Source organism: Microcaecilia unicolor, chromosome 5 (genome assembly GCF_901765095.1).
Source record: "Microcaecilia unicolor chromosome 5, aMicUni1.1, whole genome shotgun sequence".
NCBI classification, from domain to species: domain Eukaryota; kingdom Metazoa; phylum Chordata; class Amphibia; order Gymnophiona; family Siphonopidae; genus Microcaecilia; species Microcaecilia unicolor.
Window position 1 is genome coordinate 80,479,296 of NC_044035.1, and position 15,746 is coordinate 80,495,041.

General features: G+C 43.0%; 1 protein-coding gene across 1 annotated transcript in view; it reads left to right on the forward strand.

Annotated features, from left to right (window-relative positions):
- The first annotated feature begins 1,563 nt into the window (after positions 1-1,563).
- The window catches only part of PLCE1 (phospholipase C epsilon 1), a 397,028-nt gene continuing 382,845 nt past the window's right edge, over positions 1,564-15,746 (forward strand). Inside the window, exon 1 of the mRNA XM_030203041.1 lies at positions 1,564-2,640. Within this exon, the coding sequence (XP_030058901.1) occupies positions 1,939-2,640 (702 nt within the window). The 5' untranslated portion in view covers positions 1,564-1,938. The remainder of the gene's footprint in view (positions 2,641-15,746) is intronic.

Here is a 15,746-nt window from a genome sequence, read left to right on the forward strand (position 1 = left end):
GTACTTACAGAACTGAAAGAAATTAATTATAATACTTGAGTTAATATCAGCCAGAAACTAAAGGCGGGTGATTACTGTCACTGGTACTTTAGTTCTGCTGGCTTGCACTAGTTACAAAGTAAAGTTTTCACATATGAAACTGACTATAGTAATAACATAAGTTTAATGAAGAAGTTCAATCTTTTATGGTAGGATCTTGATTGCGCGTTTTTCCAGAAACAAATGTGCAATCTACATGTTTAATTGCCTGAAGGTGGTCTTGGAGTTTTCTTTGGAAGCATGTCACAAAAATGGGTTGAATTAGTTGAAACCTGTGAACACTAGCACCAGTTGTCAAGGCTTCAACCCTGTCTACTGTCCATTGTTTCAAGCTTGGGATGATGTCTTGAGCTTCAGTGAAGATACACTACAGAAATTACTTCAAGAACTGTTACCTGATGAAGAACAAGATGCTTCTAAAGAATCTTTCATGGACAAATGGACTGATTTGATTAATACTAGAAAGACTGTTATACAGAATGATTTGCATGATCAGACTATTTTTTAATACGAAACATGGTCCGTGTCGGGTTGTTTTGATTTTGAATAAAGGATCTTCTGCCACCCATTGTCCACTTTACTGTTCCTTGATTTTATCTTAGTATCTTGCGAAGTGAGTCCTCTGTGGTCTTTTGTTGTGTACTGTCTAAGTTGCACATCTTTCATATACCAAACAATCAAAATTCAAAGCAACTTAAGTGGCCAGGAGAGGCTCCTGGCATCACCTGTGCGGGGCTATCTGCATAATTTAAGTGGCGCTTTAATGTCACCAATCAGTTAATATCACTGACCAGTAAACTGAAAGCCAACTATTTTGTGGGTGGTTTGGGTGCGGAGTCGGCAGTTATGCAGTTAAGTGTCGACCAGGAAAAGGATCTAGGTGTCATCGTCAATGATACTTTGAAACCCTTTATAGCTGCCTGCTCTGAGTTCTGAACTTGAAAAACAATGTGTCTAAAACATAATATTCATGGTAGATTGCTCATATTTCATTGTTATTTAATATATGTGACATAAATAGTCTTGCACCATATCTTCACATATGCATAATATGTATTTCTGTTTCTTTCAGAACACTTATGAATAACCAGATGGAGGACTGTGCAGCATTTGGAGGGATTGAATGTTCAAAAATTCTCTAAAAGAAATGTGATCAATAGAGTGAGTATGACAGAAGAATGAACAGCAGAAAGAAACATATCAAATGACTGTACTGTGCAAACACAGAACTTTAGAGAAATCCACCATGCCTGCCAGAGGTTCCACAGTTGGATAAATTGTATTAACATCTGTTTTCAGAAGACATCTCTCGCTTTCTACAGCTGATCTGGTTTCTTAATTCAGGGAAGTTGTTCTGCACTGATATTTGTAATTAAAGAATGTCACAACTCTCGGTGACAAGCAGAACAATAACAAGAGGGTGTATGTCAAGATGACCTCTGAAGAAATGACTGTTTCAGTGCCTGCACCACGGGCACGAGGGAACGTGATATCTCCATCAACTAGAGATGAAAATAGTGAGAATACTTTGGATACCAGTGTTATAAAAAGACAGAGAGCAAATAAAGGCGGGTGGACTGCAGACACTGTGCAGTACTTACACAGACTTAAGGAAGGCTATTTTCAGTGTGCACAGCCCAACAATATTTCATCAAGAAGAGTTCAAAAAAGACCCCAAAACAGCAGTAATACAGGCTTATGGAACAGGAAGGCCTACATCTCAAATTCATTGGAGTATCTCAACATCAACTGTAATATTCAACAGGAAGTCTGCAAGAGCAGCTCACTGCATAACCACTTCTGTAAATCATGTGATTCTTTGTCTGGGAAGACCTATGTCTGGAACCAAGAACTCCTGGCTGTCAGGAGGAAGCTGTGTTTGCTGAAATTCATTTAAGCATGAATGCACCTTCAGTAAAGATGAAGGCATCAAGACTTCAGCCAACGGGGAATCGGCACAAAAAAAGCAACGACAACTTACATTTTAGCTGTGCTAGTGAGAAGGCTGTAGATAATAGTTTTTGTACTGTGCAACCCAGTTTTATTTTAAGCAGCTCTTTGCATGCAGTTGGCTCTATGGACTGTGCTTGCCAGTTAGTGGAGCTGCCCAATAGTTCGGAAAATGAAAACAGACAACACATGTTTAATGGCTGCGAGACTTGGAAGGATCAGAATTTGTGCTTGGAACAAGAGTCAGAAAGGCTTAAAATGGTGTCATGGTCAAGTTCAAATTATATCACTGATAAGATGTCTTCAAAACTGTTTCCAAGCCATTTTGAAGAATATGATGAGGAGTATGAAGAGGAAATTGAGGGTGATCTTTGTAGAAACAAAAAAGACCGCTCTACCTTATTAATAAGGCGTTTTTGCAAAAATTACAGAGAGATTAAGAAATCTGTCTATACTGGAACAAGGGCGATAGTGAGGGCTTTGCCGTCTGGGCATATTGGAAATGTGGCAATGAGTTTTCTTGCATGGAAGAGCAGAGGCAAAAGTGAACTGAAGTACTGTTGGATTAAAACAAGACACACAACAGTTGCGGAAGACTTAATTGTAAGACAAGATTTCAGTTCCTGCCTGGTGAAGGTCATCTGGCAGCAGGTATGTGATGCATATTTTCTCTCATTTATTTTCCTATGCGTGTATTCTTTGTACTAATGTACTGGGTGTGCATGGGACACTTAAGCTCTATAGGTGTCATGTGTGAGTTCCTAAATGTTAGGAACATTAATACCCAGTTCCACTAGTATTCTAAAGCGGAACCTAGGAACATATGTGATTACCTAATTGCTGAGCACGTTAATGCCCAGTTACACTAGTATTATATAATGGAAATTAGGTACTTAGGATCCTTTTATAGCAGCGTTTTTCAACTGGTGTGCTGCGGCTGCTTTCCAGGTGTGCTGCGGGGATCCCATGAGGATCCCCTCTACAGAGATATGCTGCATTTTCCACCTGCCGTGCTATATGTCCCCCACCCAAGCCGGCATCTTTCACCTGCATCCCCCCCCCCCCTTTACCGAGGTCCACCAACATTTTATTCCGTTCTTCCTCCCCTAGTGCTCTTCCAACCTTCTCATTCATTACCAGCAGTGTTAGCGATCAAGGCAGGCTGATCCTGGAAGCTTTTTTTCTGCAGCTCCCTCCTTTTCTGATGCAACTTCCTGTCCCCGCATAGGCGGGAGCTGCAGAAAAAAAGCTTCAGGGAGTGGCCTGCCTAGATCACTGATACTGCTGGTACTGAATGAGAAGGTTGGAAGAACGTCAGGCAGAAGAGGAAAGACTTAAAAATAGTTACTTGGGGGGGGGGGGCACAAGTAGAAGAGTCTGGTTCCTGGGGGGGCATGGGTGTGTGGGGGGAAGATGCTGGTTCAGACAGGGGCAGGTGGAAGATGCTGGTTCTGGTGGGAGGGGTTGGGTATGGGTGGAAGATACTTGTTCTGGGGGGGGCACGGGTGTAGTTGGAAGATGCTGGGGAGGGGAGAGGGCAAGGATGGAAGATTTTGGTTCTGGAGGGGCTGCATGGGTGGAAGATGCCTGAACTTAGGAGGAGAGAGGAGAGAAGTGTTGCCCATCAGCTGAGCAGAGCAATATAGGGTGGGCAGGGAAACAAAGATGCCTGACCATGAGGCAGAGAGGGAGAGAGATGCTGGGGAGGGAGAGGTGACCTGGAGTTAAGATAGAGATTGGGTAAAATAGTGAGAAAGAGAGAGGCTGGAGTATTGAAGGAATGGAGAGAGAGAGAGATAAGTATGTTGAGGGGGGAAGGCAGGCGAGCAGAGGGAAGAGGGTGAAAGTTGCTGGACTCAAAGATTGAAAGAGAAAAATCAAAAGAGATGCTTGCCCTTGGAGGAGGGGAAAGAGCTGGGCAATAGAAGGGACAAACCATTTTGAAGCGGCGCCGGAGCAAGAGGTCTGCGGCAGCACCAGGCAGGAAAGAGGGGGCTCTTTTCTGCCCCAAAGAGGCCACTAGACCACTATGGCATGGCGATAAGTTGCAGGAGGGGAAGGGAGGACAGGATACCCTGAGGCAGGGGTGTAGCTACGGGTGGGCCTGGCTGGGCCCAGGCCCACCCAATTTCAGCCCAGGCCCGCCCAGCGCCCGCCCCAGCACCCATTGCCGGCCACTGCTGCTTTTCCTGTTCAGCAGCAGGGCCGGTGCTACAAAAAGAAGAAGCGCTAACGGCGCTAAGGAAGACGAAAAATGTTTAAAAAAAAAAAAGCGCGGCACCGGCAGGCACTGTCTAGGCAGCCTTGAGGCATTGGCTGCTGGCTCGCAGGCTCCTCCCCTCTCTACGTCACTGCAGTGACGTAGGAGACGGGAGGAGCCTGCGAGCCAGCAGCCAATGCCTCAAGGCTGCCTAGACAGTGCCTGCCGGTGCCGCGCTTTTTTTTTTTTAAACATTTTTCGTCTTCCTTAGCGCTGTTAGCGCTTCTTCTTTTTGTAGCGCCGGCCCTGCTGCTCAACAGGAAAAGCAGCAGTGGCCGGCAATGGGAGCTGGGGCGGGCGCTGGCATGCAGGGCGGGCCTCGTCGAAGAAAAGAGGGAAAACATGGAAGAATGGGGAGAAAAAGAGGGAAAACAGATGGAAGGATGGGGAGAAAAAGAGGGAAAACAGATGGAAAGATGGGGAGAAAAAGAGGGAAAACAGATGGAAGGATGGCAGAGAATGAGGTAAAACATGGAAGGATGGCAGAGAATGAGGGAAAACATGGAAGGATGGCAGAGAAAGAGGGAAACATGGAAGGATGGGGAGAAAGAGGGAAAACATGGAAGGATGGGGAGAAAAGAGGGAAAACATGGAAGGATGGCAGAGAATGAGGGAAAACATGGAAGGATGGGGAGAAAAGAGGGAAAACAGATGGAAGGATGGCAGAGAATGAGGGAAAACATGGAAGGATGGCAGAGAAAGAGGGAAAACATGGAAGGATGGGGAGAAACAGGGAAAATAGATGGAAGGATGGCAGAGAAAGAGGGAAAACAGATGGAAGGATGGCAGAGAATGAGCGAAAACATGGAAGGATGGCAGAGAAAGAGGGAAAACATGGAAGGATGGCAGAGAAAGAGGGAAAACAGATGGAAGGATGGCAGAGAAAGAGGGAAACATGGAAGGATGGGGAGAAAGAGGGAAAATAGATGGAAGGATGGCAGAGAAAGAGGGAAAACAGATGGAAGGATGGGGAGAGAAAGAGGGAAAACGGATGGATGGGGAGAGAGACTCTGGATGGAAGGATGGGGAGAGAAAGGGGAGAGACTGGAAGGATGCAGAGAGAAAGGGGAGAGACTGGAAGGATGTGGAGAGAGAAGGGACACTGAACAGAAAAGGGTAGAGTGATACAGACACTGGTTAGAAAGAGGGAGAGAGAGACATTAGATGGAAGGATCAGGATAGAGGGTAGATGGATGGAAGGATGGGGAGAGAAAGAGGGAAGACGCTGGATGGAAGGGTAGGGAGAAAGAGGTGACACTGGACGGAAGGATGCAGAAAGAAAGAGGGGAGACTACTGGAAGGATGGGGCGAGAGAGGGGAGACTGGAAGGATGAGGAGAGAAAGAAGAGAGCTGCTGGACGGAAAAGGAGAGTAGTGAAAGAGTGGAGAATAAGAGGAAGAGGCATGGGGAGAACAAGGGTGAGAAAAAGATGAAAAGCCATAAGTAGATGAAGGAAATTAAAGAATGGATAGTAAGAATGAATTAAATCAGGACAGAGAGAGAGAGAGGCAGAAAAATATTGAAGAAAGCAAAGAAAAAGGAGAGAAAATGACAAATGGCCAGGAAACCCTGGCAGAAGAGTTAAGTGAAAACGAAGGAAAGCAGAATCTAGAGACTGGGAGCGACACAATGAGAAAAAGTAAATGGTCATACAAGAAAGGTAAAGAAAATAATTTTATTTTTAATTTAGGATAAAGTAATATGGTACCTGTGTTAATGAAGTTTCAGAGACCAATACTTCCTTCCTTAGGTCAGGCCAGGATACCGTAACAGCATTATACTGACCTGAGGCAGGAGGTTTTGGCCTCTGAAAGCTCACTGAAAATGGTGTTAGGCTATTAAATAAATTTTCTGAAATCTGATGCACTGAAAAGCAGCACTTTACCCTGTGTGACAAATGCATCTGATTAGCGTGACTAAATTTTGCTGGGGGAGAGGGGTAGAGAGAAAATTTTGTGCCCACCCACTTTGGGTTCAGGCCCATCCAAAATTGGCAGTCTGGCTACGCCACTGCCCTGAGGCCTGCTTGCTCGTCTGACCGCTCACCCGCAAGTCAGCCTGAATGCAAACCTTGACAAATGGGCAGGCTGGCAAAACCCGCACAGACATCCCACGGTGTCCTCAAAAAGAGGACGTTCAGGTAAAACCGGACATATGGTATCCCTAAGCTAGCAAGCCCTGGAAGTTGCCATGGTTTATCAAAGTTTTACACTGCTGCCATGATGGGTCCATCTGGACTAAATGCGAGGAGAGGGGACATCTGGTGACCATCAGGGGAGCCAGGTAAGAGGTCCTTTGGGCCCCTGATGTATTCATTTTAATTTAAAATTGTATTTTTGCAGCTTTGAGCTGAGGTGTCAGAAGAGACTAGACTTGTTTTACTGTGTCTGCTGAGTGAGAGTGAGAGCGGCCGGCCTTATATATAGAGAGAAGATGGGTGAAAATAATTAAAAAGTAATTTTGTGAGACCCAGAAGCAGTTATGAATGTGATTTAAGTTACATTTGAGAATTTTTCAGGGTGGACCTAGTGTGACTGAGCTTTGACGAGTTATGCTATGTGGCTGCCTATCTGAAAGTGGTGCATTTAATTTAAGTCACTAAGTTTGCCTAGAAGAAATTGGAAACAGCTAATTATTTTGCTAGTTCTATGAAAATCTATGGAGAGCTGGCCTGGCCTGTGAGCAAGACCTAAGCTGTAAATTTGTCAATTCTCTGAATGGAAATGTATGATGATGTAGAGGTTGTGTGCTGAGAAGACAGTTTGATTTGGCGTGGTTGTCCTGTAAGAAAAACATGTGCTTTTCATTAGAGTATGAAAAGAAAATGTAAAGCATAGCGACACATAAGTTAGGACTTAACAATTAAAATTTTATTTCTTTAGCTAGGAAGGCCACACTATTTAAATATAAGTCCCAGACAAGGTTCACTGACATAAGTAAGGGAGTAAGGGTTTTGCCTCATTTGTTTTGTCCAGATAGGCTAGTAGCTCTTCATCTTTGAGAAGACACCACTGCTGCTGACCAAGGGCCCCTCCACACAAGAGATGAAAGACAGGGAGCCAAGAAAGGAGAACAACAGCTAAGTGAATCTGCAGAACTATAGAGATGTTAAGCTTAAAGAACTTTGGGGGTCTTTTACTAAGGTGCGCTAATATTTTTAGCTTGTACTAAATGCTGAGATGCTCTTAGGAATATAATGGGTGTTTGGTGTGTAGTGCCAGCTGATTTTTAGCGTGAGCTAACCCCCCCCCCCCCCCCTTTTTGTTAGGGAAACAAAGGGGAAGAAGATACCCGAGCTGGAGATAGGTTAAGATGTGGGGTCTGACGAGGAAGAAACAACACAGAGGGCTTCTTTTTCTAAGCCATGCTAGTGATTCCTGCGTGGCAAATGAGAGCCCATAGGAATTGAATGGGCTTCCTCTCATTTACTGAACAGGAATCGGTAATGCAGCTTTGTAAAAGAGGCCCAGATTCAATTCTTATTTAAGCATAGAGTTCTAATAAAAAAATTAAAACACAGGGCTGAATTATAAACAAAGCAAAAATTTATTTGAAAGGCAGTGTTGATATGTGGCAATGTTCTGGACTTCAGGTTATGTAACTGAATAATTTTTCTGTGAAAAAAAGTTCAACTGAATTCACAATTTTAGAAAATTCATTTTCATGCTAGACAATTGTTACGTTTCTATTAGAAAACTAAGAAAAGTTTTAATGGTTTGTTCTCAAGTACGTCCAAATTTAGAGCAAATACATTTTTGTGAACAACAAACCAGTCTCTGTTCTTTTATCTTCTGGAAAAATCCTGGAATTTTGAAATATTTTCCTTCACTTAACTTTGAGTAAGGTGAATGTGGATAGTTTAATTGTGTAAACCTGGCTCAAAACAGAGCTTAGTTCCAGGAATTGGCCATAACTACTAACTACTGTAAAATAGAACTGAGCATCCTTTGGAAGAGGGTATTAACACAATATCTAAAGAAACATTTTAAAATGTTTATTGCCCATTGTATCTTCATTATCTTTGTGAAGGTCTGGATTATTCCTTGGGATCTCGATAACTTGCAATATTATATGATGACTTCCAGCCACTGTTTACTAAAGCAGATTTAAATGAAAATCTTTTTAGTGTGTGGTTTTCAAACATTATTTCTGTGTACCTCAATGGGCAGTAAACTATACAGTTGCTCAGTGAGAGTGTGGAGAAAGAATGCATTATTCATAGTAGCTGTGGTTATGAAGTTGCAGTGGCATAATTGTTTCCTTATGCAATATATTATACTGCCAGAATTATTAGGTGGTTAAGTCTGTCCATTTTGTGCTGCTGTATGAAGTGCCTTGAGCAGTATTTAGTAGCGCAGGTTTCTCTAAATGATATTCAACGTTTGCATTGACCCTGCTCTTCTCTGTTCTGTTTCTGTGCTGTGTCTCTCTCCAGGAATGATTGTGATAGTTTATTAATAATTTTTTGTTGTTGTTTTGGGAAGAAAATGATGGAGGCTTACATCTTCACATCTGCGCTCCTACCATCTATTCCCAGGGTGAGATTGTTAAACTCTGTAGCCTGTTTTCTGTAAATAAAAACAACCAAATAATAGAAGTAGGTGGGGTTGGAATGGGGATGGGTGGGCATGGGTTAGATTCCAGTGGTGTGACTTGACAATTTTGCACCTTCTAAGTATGCTGCAAGATGAAAAAGGTTGAAAATCACTGCTTTATAGAATACCAGTGTACAGTGATGCTTGTTAATAGCAGCAGAGATGAGCACTATTCTGTAACAGTATTGCATAAGTGGCATAGCTTGGATGGAGCATGGGAGGGGGGGAAGGAGGTTGGACAAAGAAGAGGAGATGCTATCTAGCCCATTATGTGGGGTGAAGCCAGTAGGCGGAGTTTGCCGCCACATTGAATCACCCAAAACAATAACAAATGTTTATTAGCGTGGTCCATCTGTAAAAAGTCTAAAGCTGTTCCAGTTGGATAGGCATTGCCATAAAAAGTGGAAGATAAAGGATTTTACTTTATTTATTTTTTTTACTTCAGCTTTTCTAATTATTTGAAATTTCCCATATGTAGATACATATCATAAAATACAATTAAAAATCACTAAAAGCATAAAACTTATTGTAGATTTTGTTCTCATTTTGATTCATACTGTCTCCTGTTCTTTCTCCAACCTCCTTGGTGGTGGAGGGGGGGGGGGGGGGGGGGAGAGGGCATAGGCAGGGCTGCCACTTACATGCACAACGTACAGAATACTGCCACATTTACATGGCCACAGTTATGCCAGGTGTAACTGTGGTCGTATACATGTAGGTTTGCTGATGCTGGCTCATGATAGAATTCTATAACTGAATCTAAGTGCCCAGAGGTTTACATTTTATCTATCGTAACTCTTTTCCTGCCTCAGAAGTATCCCATCAACTGTCAACATTCTCTGAGTTGCTTCTTTTATGGGTAAATGCTACCCCTGCAATTCACCTTTCCCTCACTTACTTTTCCCCCTTTGTCACTATTGAACAGTGAGAATCATTATCCCTTTCAATGGCCACTGCTTATTTCCCTAATCTCTTTATCCTTGGGAACTTCAGTTTTCATGTGGCTCTACCCTTAAGGCTTTATGATAAGTGCTTCTGCATTCTTCTGAAAGACCTGTCTCTGACACAACATGTTTTTGTAGCAACATATATAGCAGGTCATTTCCTCAACTTACTACTTTCCCTTTTAAATGCTACTATATATCTGGCATTTCTACGTTGCCCATTTCATGGATTGACCACTTTATGACTTCTTTTGAATTGACTCTCCCAGAATTAACCTTCTCCATTCACTTTGTTGTCAGCTCTAGGCGTCTTTGCAGCGTTGAGCCATTAAATTTAGTGTCCTTAGATCCATTGTTCCTTGCTGATTTTTGCTCATTATTAGTGTTAGATACTATTGACCCTTTGCAATCTAGTTGGTCCTGCTCTAATACATGCTATCCATAGTATCATAGGAGACTCTTCTCCAACAGCTGGCCAAAAGGGCCAAATGAATCTGAAGATGCATCCAGTCTCCTGAAAGCCTTGCCTTTTGTAATGAACACCACTGAGATTATGATTGGTCTGTAAAATAAGCTAGATGATTTTATTATAGCGTTCTTGTGAATTCATCTGCAGACCATCCTGAAAAGCTCTTTTCTATTGTTACTCAGTGTCAATCATGAGGGTTTATAAAGAACTCCTGAGACTATAACTGCATCTAATCAATTGTACTGTACAATCTCTACATTTGGGTCCACCTTTAGATTCCTCCTTTACTCAACCTACTTCAAATCTTTGTCTGTCAGTTTCTGCTAGTGAGAATCTTCCTGGTCCACTTTCAGTTTTCTCTCTCCTTTTAATGGTCAGTAAGGCTATCAACTTCCAAGACAGCGCTATGCTGTCTAGATCCCTTCCCTTTGGCATGGCTCTCCCAGTCATTACTTGGCTTGCTTCCATTCATTGTTTATATTTTCAGTTCCTGTCTATCCTCAGGGATTTTCCCTGATCTTTGGAAGCAGGCAATAATCTGTCTTCTTCTGATGAAACCATATCTTAATGCATTTATCAGTGGAAATTATAGGCCAGTCTCCAATTTAGTCTTTCTATCTAAAATGATGGAGAAATTGGTGTTTCAGCAACTTTTCCAGTATGTAAAAAAATCTTTGGTATTACATCCTAGACAATCAGGATTTAGAACTGGCCATAGTATGCAGACAGTCATACTGACATTTCTGAATGATGTCTTCAGAACATTTGACCAAGGTCAGTCTACACTGGCTGTATCCCTTGAGCTCACTGCTGCTTTTGACCTGGTCAACCATGAACTTCTGATAACCCAGTTAACTCTTATAGGTTTATTTGGTGGTGTTCAGGGCTGTTTTTTTTTTTTTTTTCATTTCATCATTCTGTCTCTGCAGCTCACAAACTGCCCTATGGTCCCACAGCTTTCAGTGGGACAGTCTGCCACAGGGGCCAATTGACAAGGCTGTTAACTTCCCAAAGCAACTGAAGGCCTGTGTTGAAGCTTGAGGTGGACACTTTGAGAATTCACATTGACTGAAATTCTGACACATTGTTAATTGTATTGTTTGAATGACATTTACTTTATTGTGTTTAGCTCAAAGATTTTTAATGCAGAAAAATTGCTAGGTAGTAACACTAAAATGTCAAGAACATCAACGTAGCTTAAGATATTAAAATGTTTATTAGTAATATGTAAGTAGGATGACCAAATAAAAGTATGTAAAATTTCTCATTGAAATTCAATGTGGTTGTTGAGAAAATGTCAAAAAACTCTAGGGAGTTCCTTTTTCTTCTTTTTTTCTTCTCTTTTTTGCTTCACCCTATATTAATCAGTCCACTAGTCACCATTATCCAGCCTCTGGGTATCAATGCACATTTTTATTCAGATGATAACCTTCTTTATTCTACTGATCCATCTTGGCCCAATTTTCATCCACCTCAAACCTGGCTGGACCAAGTTTCCTCCTGGTTCTCAGATATCTTACTAAACTTGCAGTTTGGTAGACCTATTTGCCCTCTCCCTTGTCCTTGTATCTAAATGGTGGATTCTTTTAGATATCTGGGAGTCATTATTGATTACCAGATGCTCTTTGAGTCCCATATTTCCTCAGTGGTTAAACACCTTATTTTGTTCTTCGTCAATTCTGTTCAGTTTAACCATTTTTAAACAAACATGACCAACAGTCAGTGGTTCAGGCTTTTATTACTTCCTGCCTGGAGTATTGTAATGTGATTCTGGCAGGCCTCCCCCATTGTGTGTTTAAATGATTGCAACTATTCAAAACGCTGCAATCAAAGTACATTGTCGAGCCCACAGAATGGATCATGCATCCCCATTCTGATATCAACATCATTGGCTTTCTTTACAGTGTTGCAGTCAATTTAAAATTCTTTTGGTTACACATGATGCAGTTTTTATAGGGATCCCCCTATATTTAGAGTCACGGCGGGCTTGTGCTACCATGGGAGAGAAAAAGGGGATTCAGTTGAGGACCAATCCCATCACCTTTGGTTCTCAACTGAATCCCCTTTTTCTCTCCCATGGTAGCACAAGCCTGCCGTGACTCCACCCCTCAATCTGCATATTTCTGTCAGGTCTCCACTTTATGGAATTCTCTTTCCTTTTCATATAGAACCCTCTTGAATTAGATTCAAGGCCACATTTAAGATCCATTTGTTCAGCTGGGCTTTCTCTGCTTGAAGGCTAGTCTCAGTGATTTTCAGCTTTGGTTATGTTTGCACCTAGTTGCTTTGGTTCAGTGTATGGTTTTCTTCTCACTTTCTTACAACTTTACTTTTTGCCTTATGTGTTCCTGTCCTGTTTAGCAATGGAGTTCTCTTCTTGTTTCTTTTTTTGACTATGGTGATTATAATTGTGAACTGCTTTGATTATCTAACAACAAGAGCTATAGAAAATACCTAGAAAACAGTAAACAGATGCCATTACAGAATGGGTTCATATTGCATGACACTGGGACACCTGAAGGGAAGTGTCCACTTATAGAATTGCTCCAAAAAGGGAAAGGGAATAGGATTTGATATACCGCCTTTCTGTGGTTACAAAATGGTTTCCATTTTTATATTAAGTGACTTGCCCAGAGTTACAAGGAGCTACAGTGAGAATCAAACCTGGTTCCTTTGGTTTTCAGGCCACTTCACTACCATTAGGCTACGCTCCCAGTGGCGTAGCTAGGTGGGGCCATGGGGGCCTGGCCCCCCCCCCAAATTTCATCTGGGCCCCTGGTTTTGCTGGTGGGGGGCCCAACCCCCGCTAGCCGAAGCCTTCTTCAGCGCCAGTCTTCGGCGTGCCGCGTTCCCTGCCCTGTACTCTTTCTTCCTCCTGATGTCCTGCACGTTCCTTTAAGTGAAACCGAACATGCTCAGTTTCATGTAAAATAGTGTGCACAGGATGTCAGCAAGAAGAAAGAGCAGGGCAGTGAACACAGCTTTGGCTGGTGTGGGTTGGGGACCCCCGCCAGCAAAAATATTTGCTTTTTTAGGGGGAGCGGTGAGGAGGTGAGGGGGGGCGAGGCAGCGGGGTGGCAGAGTAAAATGTGTCCCCCCACCTCGGGCTCTGGCCCCCTCCACCTCAGGCTCTGGCCCCCTCCCACCTCGAGGTCTGGCTATGCCCATGGTTTGCCCCCCCCCCCCTTTGCAAATATGTGCTATGTAAGTTAAACGGGTATTTACAGAGTAGTGCTTAGGCACCCTGCTGACACTTTCGCACATAACTGCTAGTATCCAAGACATTTACACATGCAAGGGGCGCATACATCTGTGCACCTGGATTATAGATAGCCCTTAATTAACCTTAAAAGTAGACTAAAACGGAAACTACTCTTTTTTATCCAATAAAAATAACCTTTCAGAACCCTCCCTACCCCAGTATACTCTTGCATTAAGGACCATACAACAGAGAGAAAGTGTATACCATTTGGTTACATCATCCCCCGTCTAGGATGACTGCAATGGTGTGGCCTGCCCTTATATAAGTCAGAGACCTCTTAACAGTGTGTGGTGTGGTAAAGATTCCTTTAAAGAAGTTTATAGTGTTTAAGGCTCGTTCTTTGGGCCTAGTTAGGTATGTTTCTTGAATGAAGCCTCCCTTGACTTTTTAGTTGTGACCAGTGTGAACTGATTGTGAAAGGACAGAGGGGTTTACCTGCCCCTCCCTGTGCTATTTAATTATGAAGTGGAGCAGCAGCTTGATTCTTAAATCGAAGGGATAAGGAAAGAGAAGCCTCACTCAGGAACTGGATTAAAGGAGGAAGTATTGTATGAAGAATTTGTGTGGAAGTGGATCCCAGAAAGGAAACATTGTGTGCTTGATGCAGGGGGGGAATTGGTTTTCCTCTACCAGTGGCACAGCCTTGGTGGGGGGGGGGGGGGGGGGGGGGGGGAGAGGCCTTGGGAGCCTGGGCTTCCCTGCTTTGGGCTCAGACCCCCTCCAAATCTGCACCACCCATTCAATGGCTGGCAGGGATGCTGGAGCCCCACTATCCAAACTGGTCCGCTGCCCAAGCCCCCTTTCTCCACGCTGCCCCAGCAGCAAGGAAGTTGGTGGTGCACCTCCATCCCCTGACGTCATTGCTCCTGAGGCAGCATAAGAGGAGGGGAGACAGCTCAGGTGGGAGATCTCTTTGGTTAGCAGGGCCTTGGCCGTAATGAGGGGGAGGAAGAGGAGAAAGTGTGTGGTCACCCCCATAAATGGACTACTGTCTAAGACCCTGGCCTGTACTCAGGAAATCCTTTACCCCCCAAAAGACTGATTACTATTGAAAGTGATCACAGACACATAAATGAGGAGCGTGGAGCATTACAATGTTTATTCAATACTGAACCCACCCCCCCCCCCCCCCCCCCCCCCCCCGGAGAAAACCTACTTCCTTGGATAAAAGTATGCATGCCTGGAGCAAAGCAAAAAGGTGAGAGGACCGGGAAGAAATAAGTGGGGCTCTGGGGTCTCAATCTGTCAATGGACCACACCCCAACCAGGATCCTCCCCTTAACACCAACATACCAAAGAGTCATTGATAGAGATTTCTTGAAGTATTCACTGTATTTTGACAAATGTTAAAAGTTTTAAACATTGCTTTATACGTGGAAAAGGGGGTGTGGAGGCCAAGCAGCAGGCAGTTAAGATAAATGGGAACAGAACACTGTTTCCTTTTCTAATAAGGAATTTGATAGGTTGAACCTACCTCTTGAACCTAGTCAGCTCTGTTTGCTTAGGGCGGAGGTTATTCCCTTTGTAGTTCAACTCTGTTGGAGTTTACAAGATTGTAAAGAATTTACTATCCTCTGTCACTAGGGTTATATTTTAATGTGTGCAAGGTGAAGCAATAAATCAGCTGAGGGCTCTGTTGCATGGTGCTGTTTGTTTGGCATTTATTTTCAGAAATATTTAGGGCCAAGTCATTAGTAAGGCAGTTTTAGCTGTGAGCACATAATTTTTGTGGAAAGCCAACAGTGTGGGAGTCCTGGCAGGAGCAGCTCAGCACGTTTCATTTTTTCCAGTGTTCAATCTACTGGGAAGTCCTTACCCACAAACATGGAACCCTGTTTTATTGGAAGGCATCTGGGTTTTTTTTCTTCTTTTAACTGGGGATTTGAATCTCTAAAGCTCCATTGGCAGTATACTGAATGTACAGGATTGTAAATGGTTACTCATAAAAGTGTCCCTATCTTTAGGAGGAAGCCTCGGCTTAAAAATAGTTTCTTCAGGGGATCGTGTCACCATCTGTGGAGCTTCATCAGTATTTGATGTGTGACTATAATACCAGGGGGGGAGGAATGGATTTTTGTATTCATATTACACTTTCCACATTCTTGAGTAGATGATTGTAACATGACTTTTACAAGCTCATCAGTATCATTTTATAAGTCATTTTGCTTAAAGAACTTTCTTCAGCTTTTGAGGATGATTGATACTTACAGCTCGCTACTCTTCCTA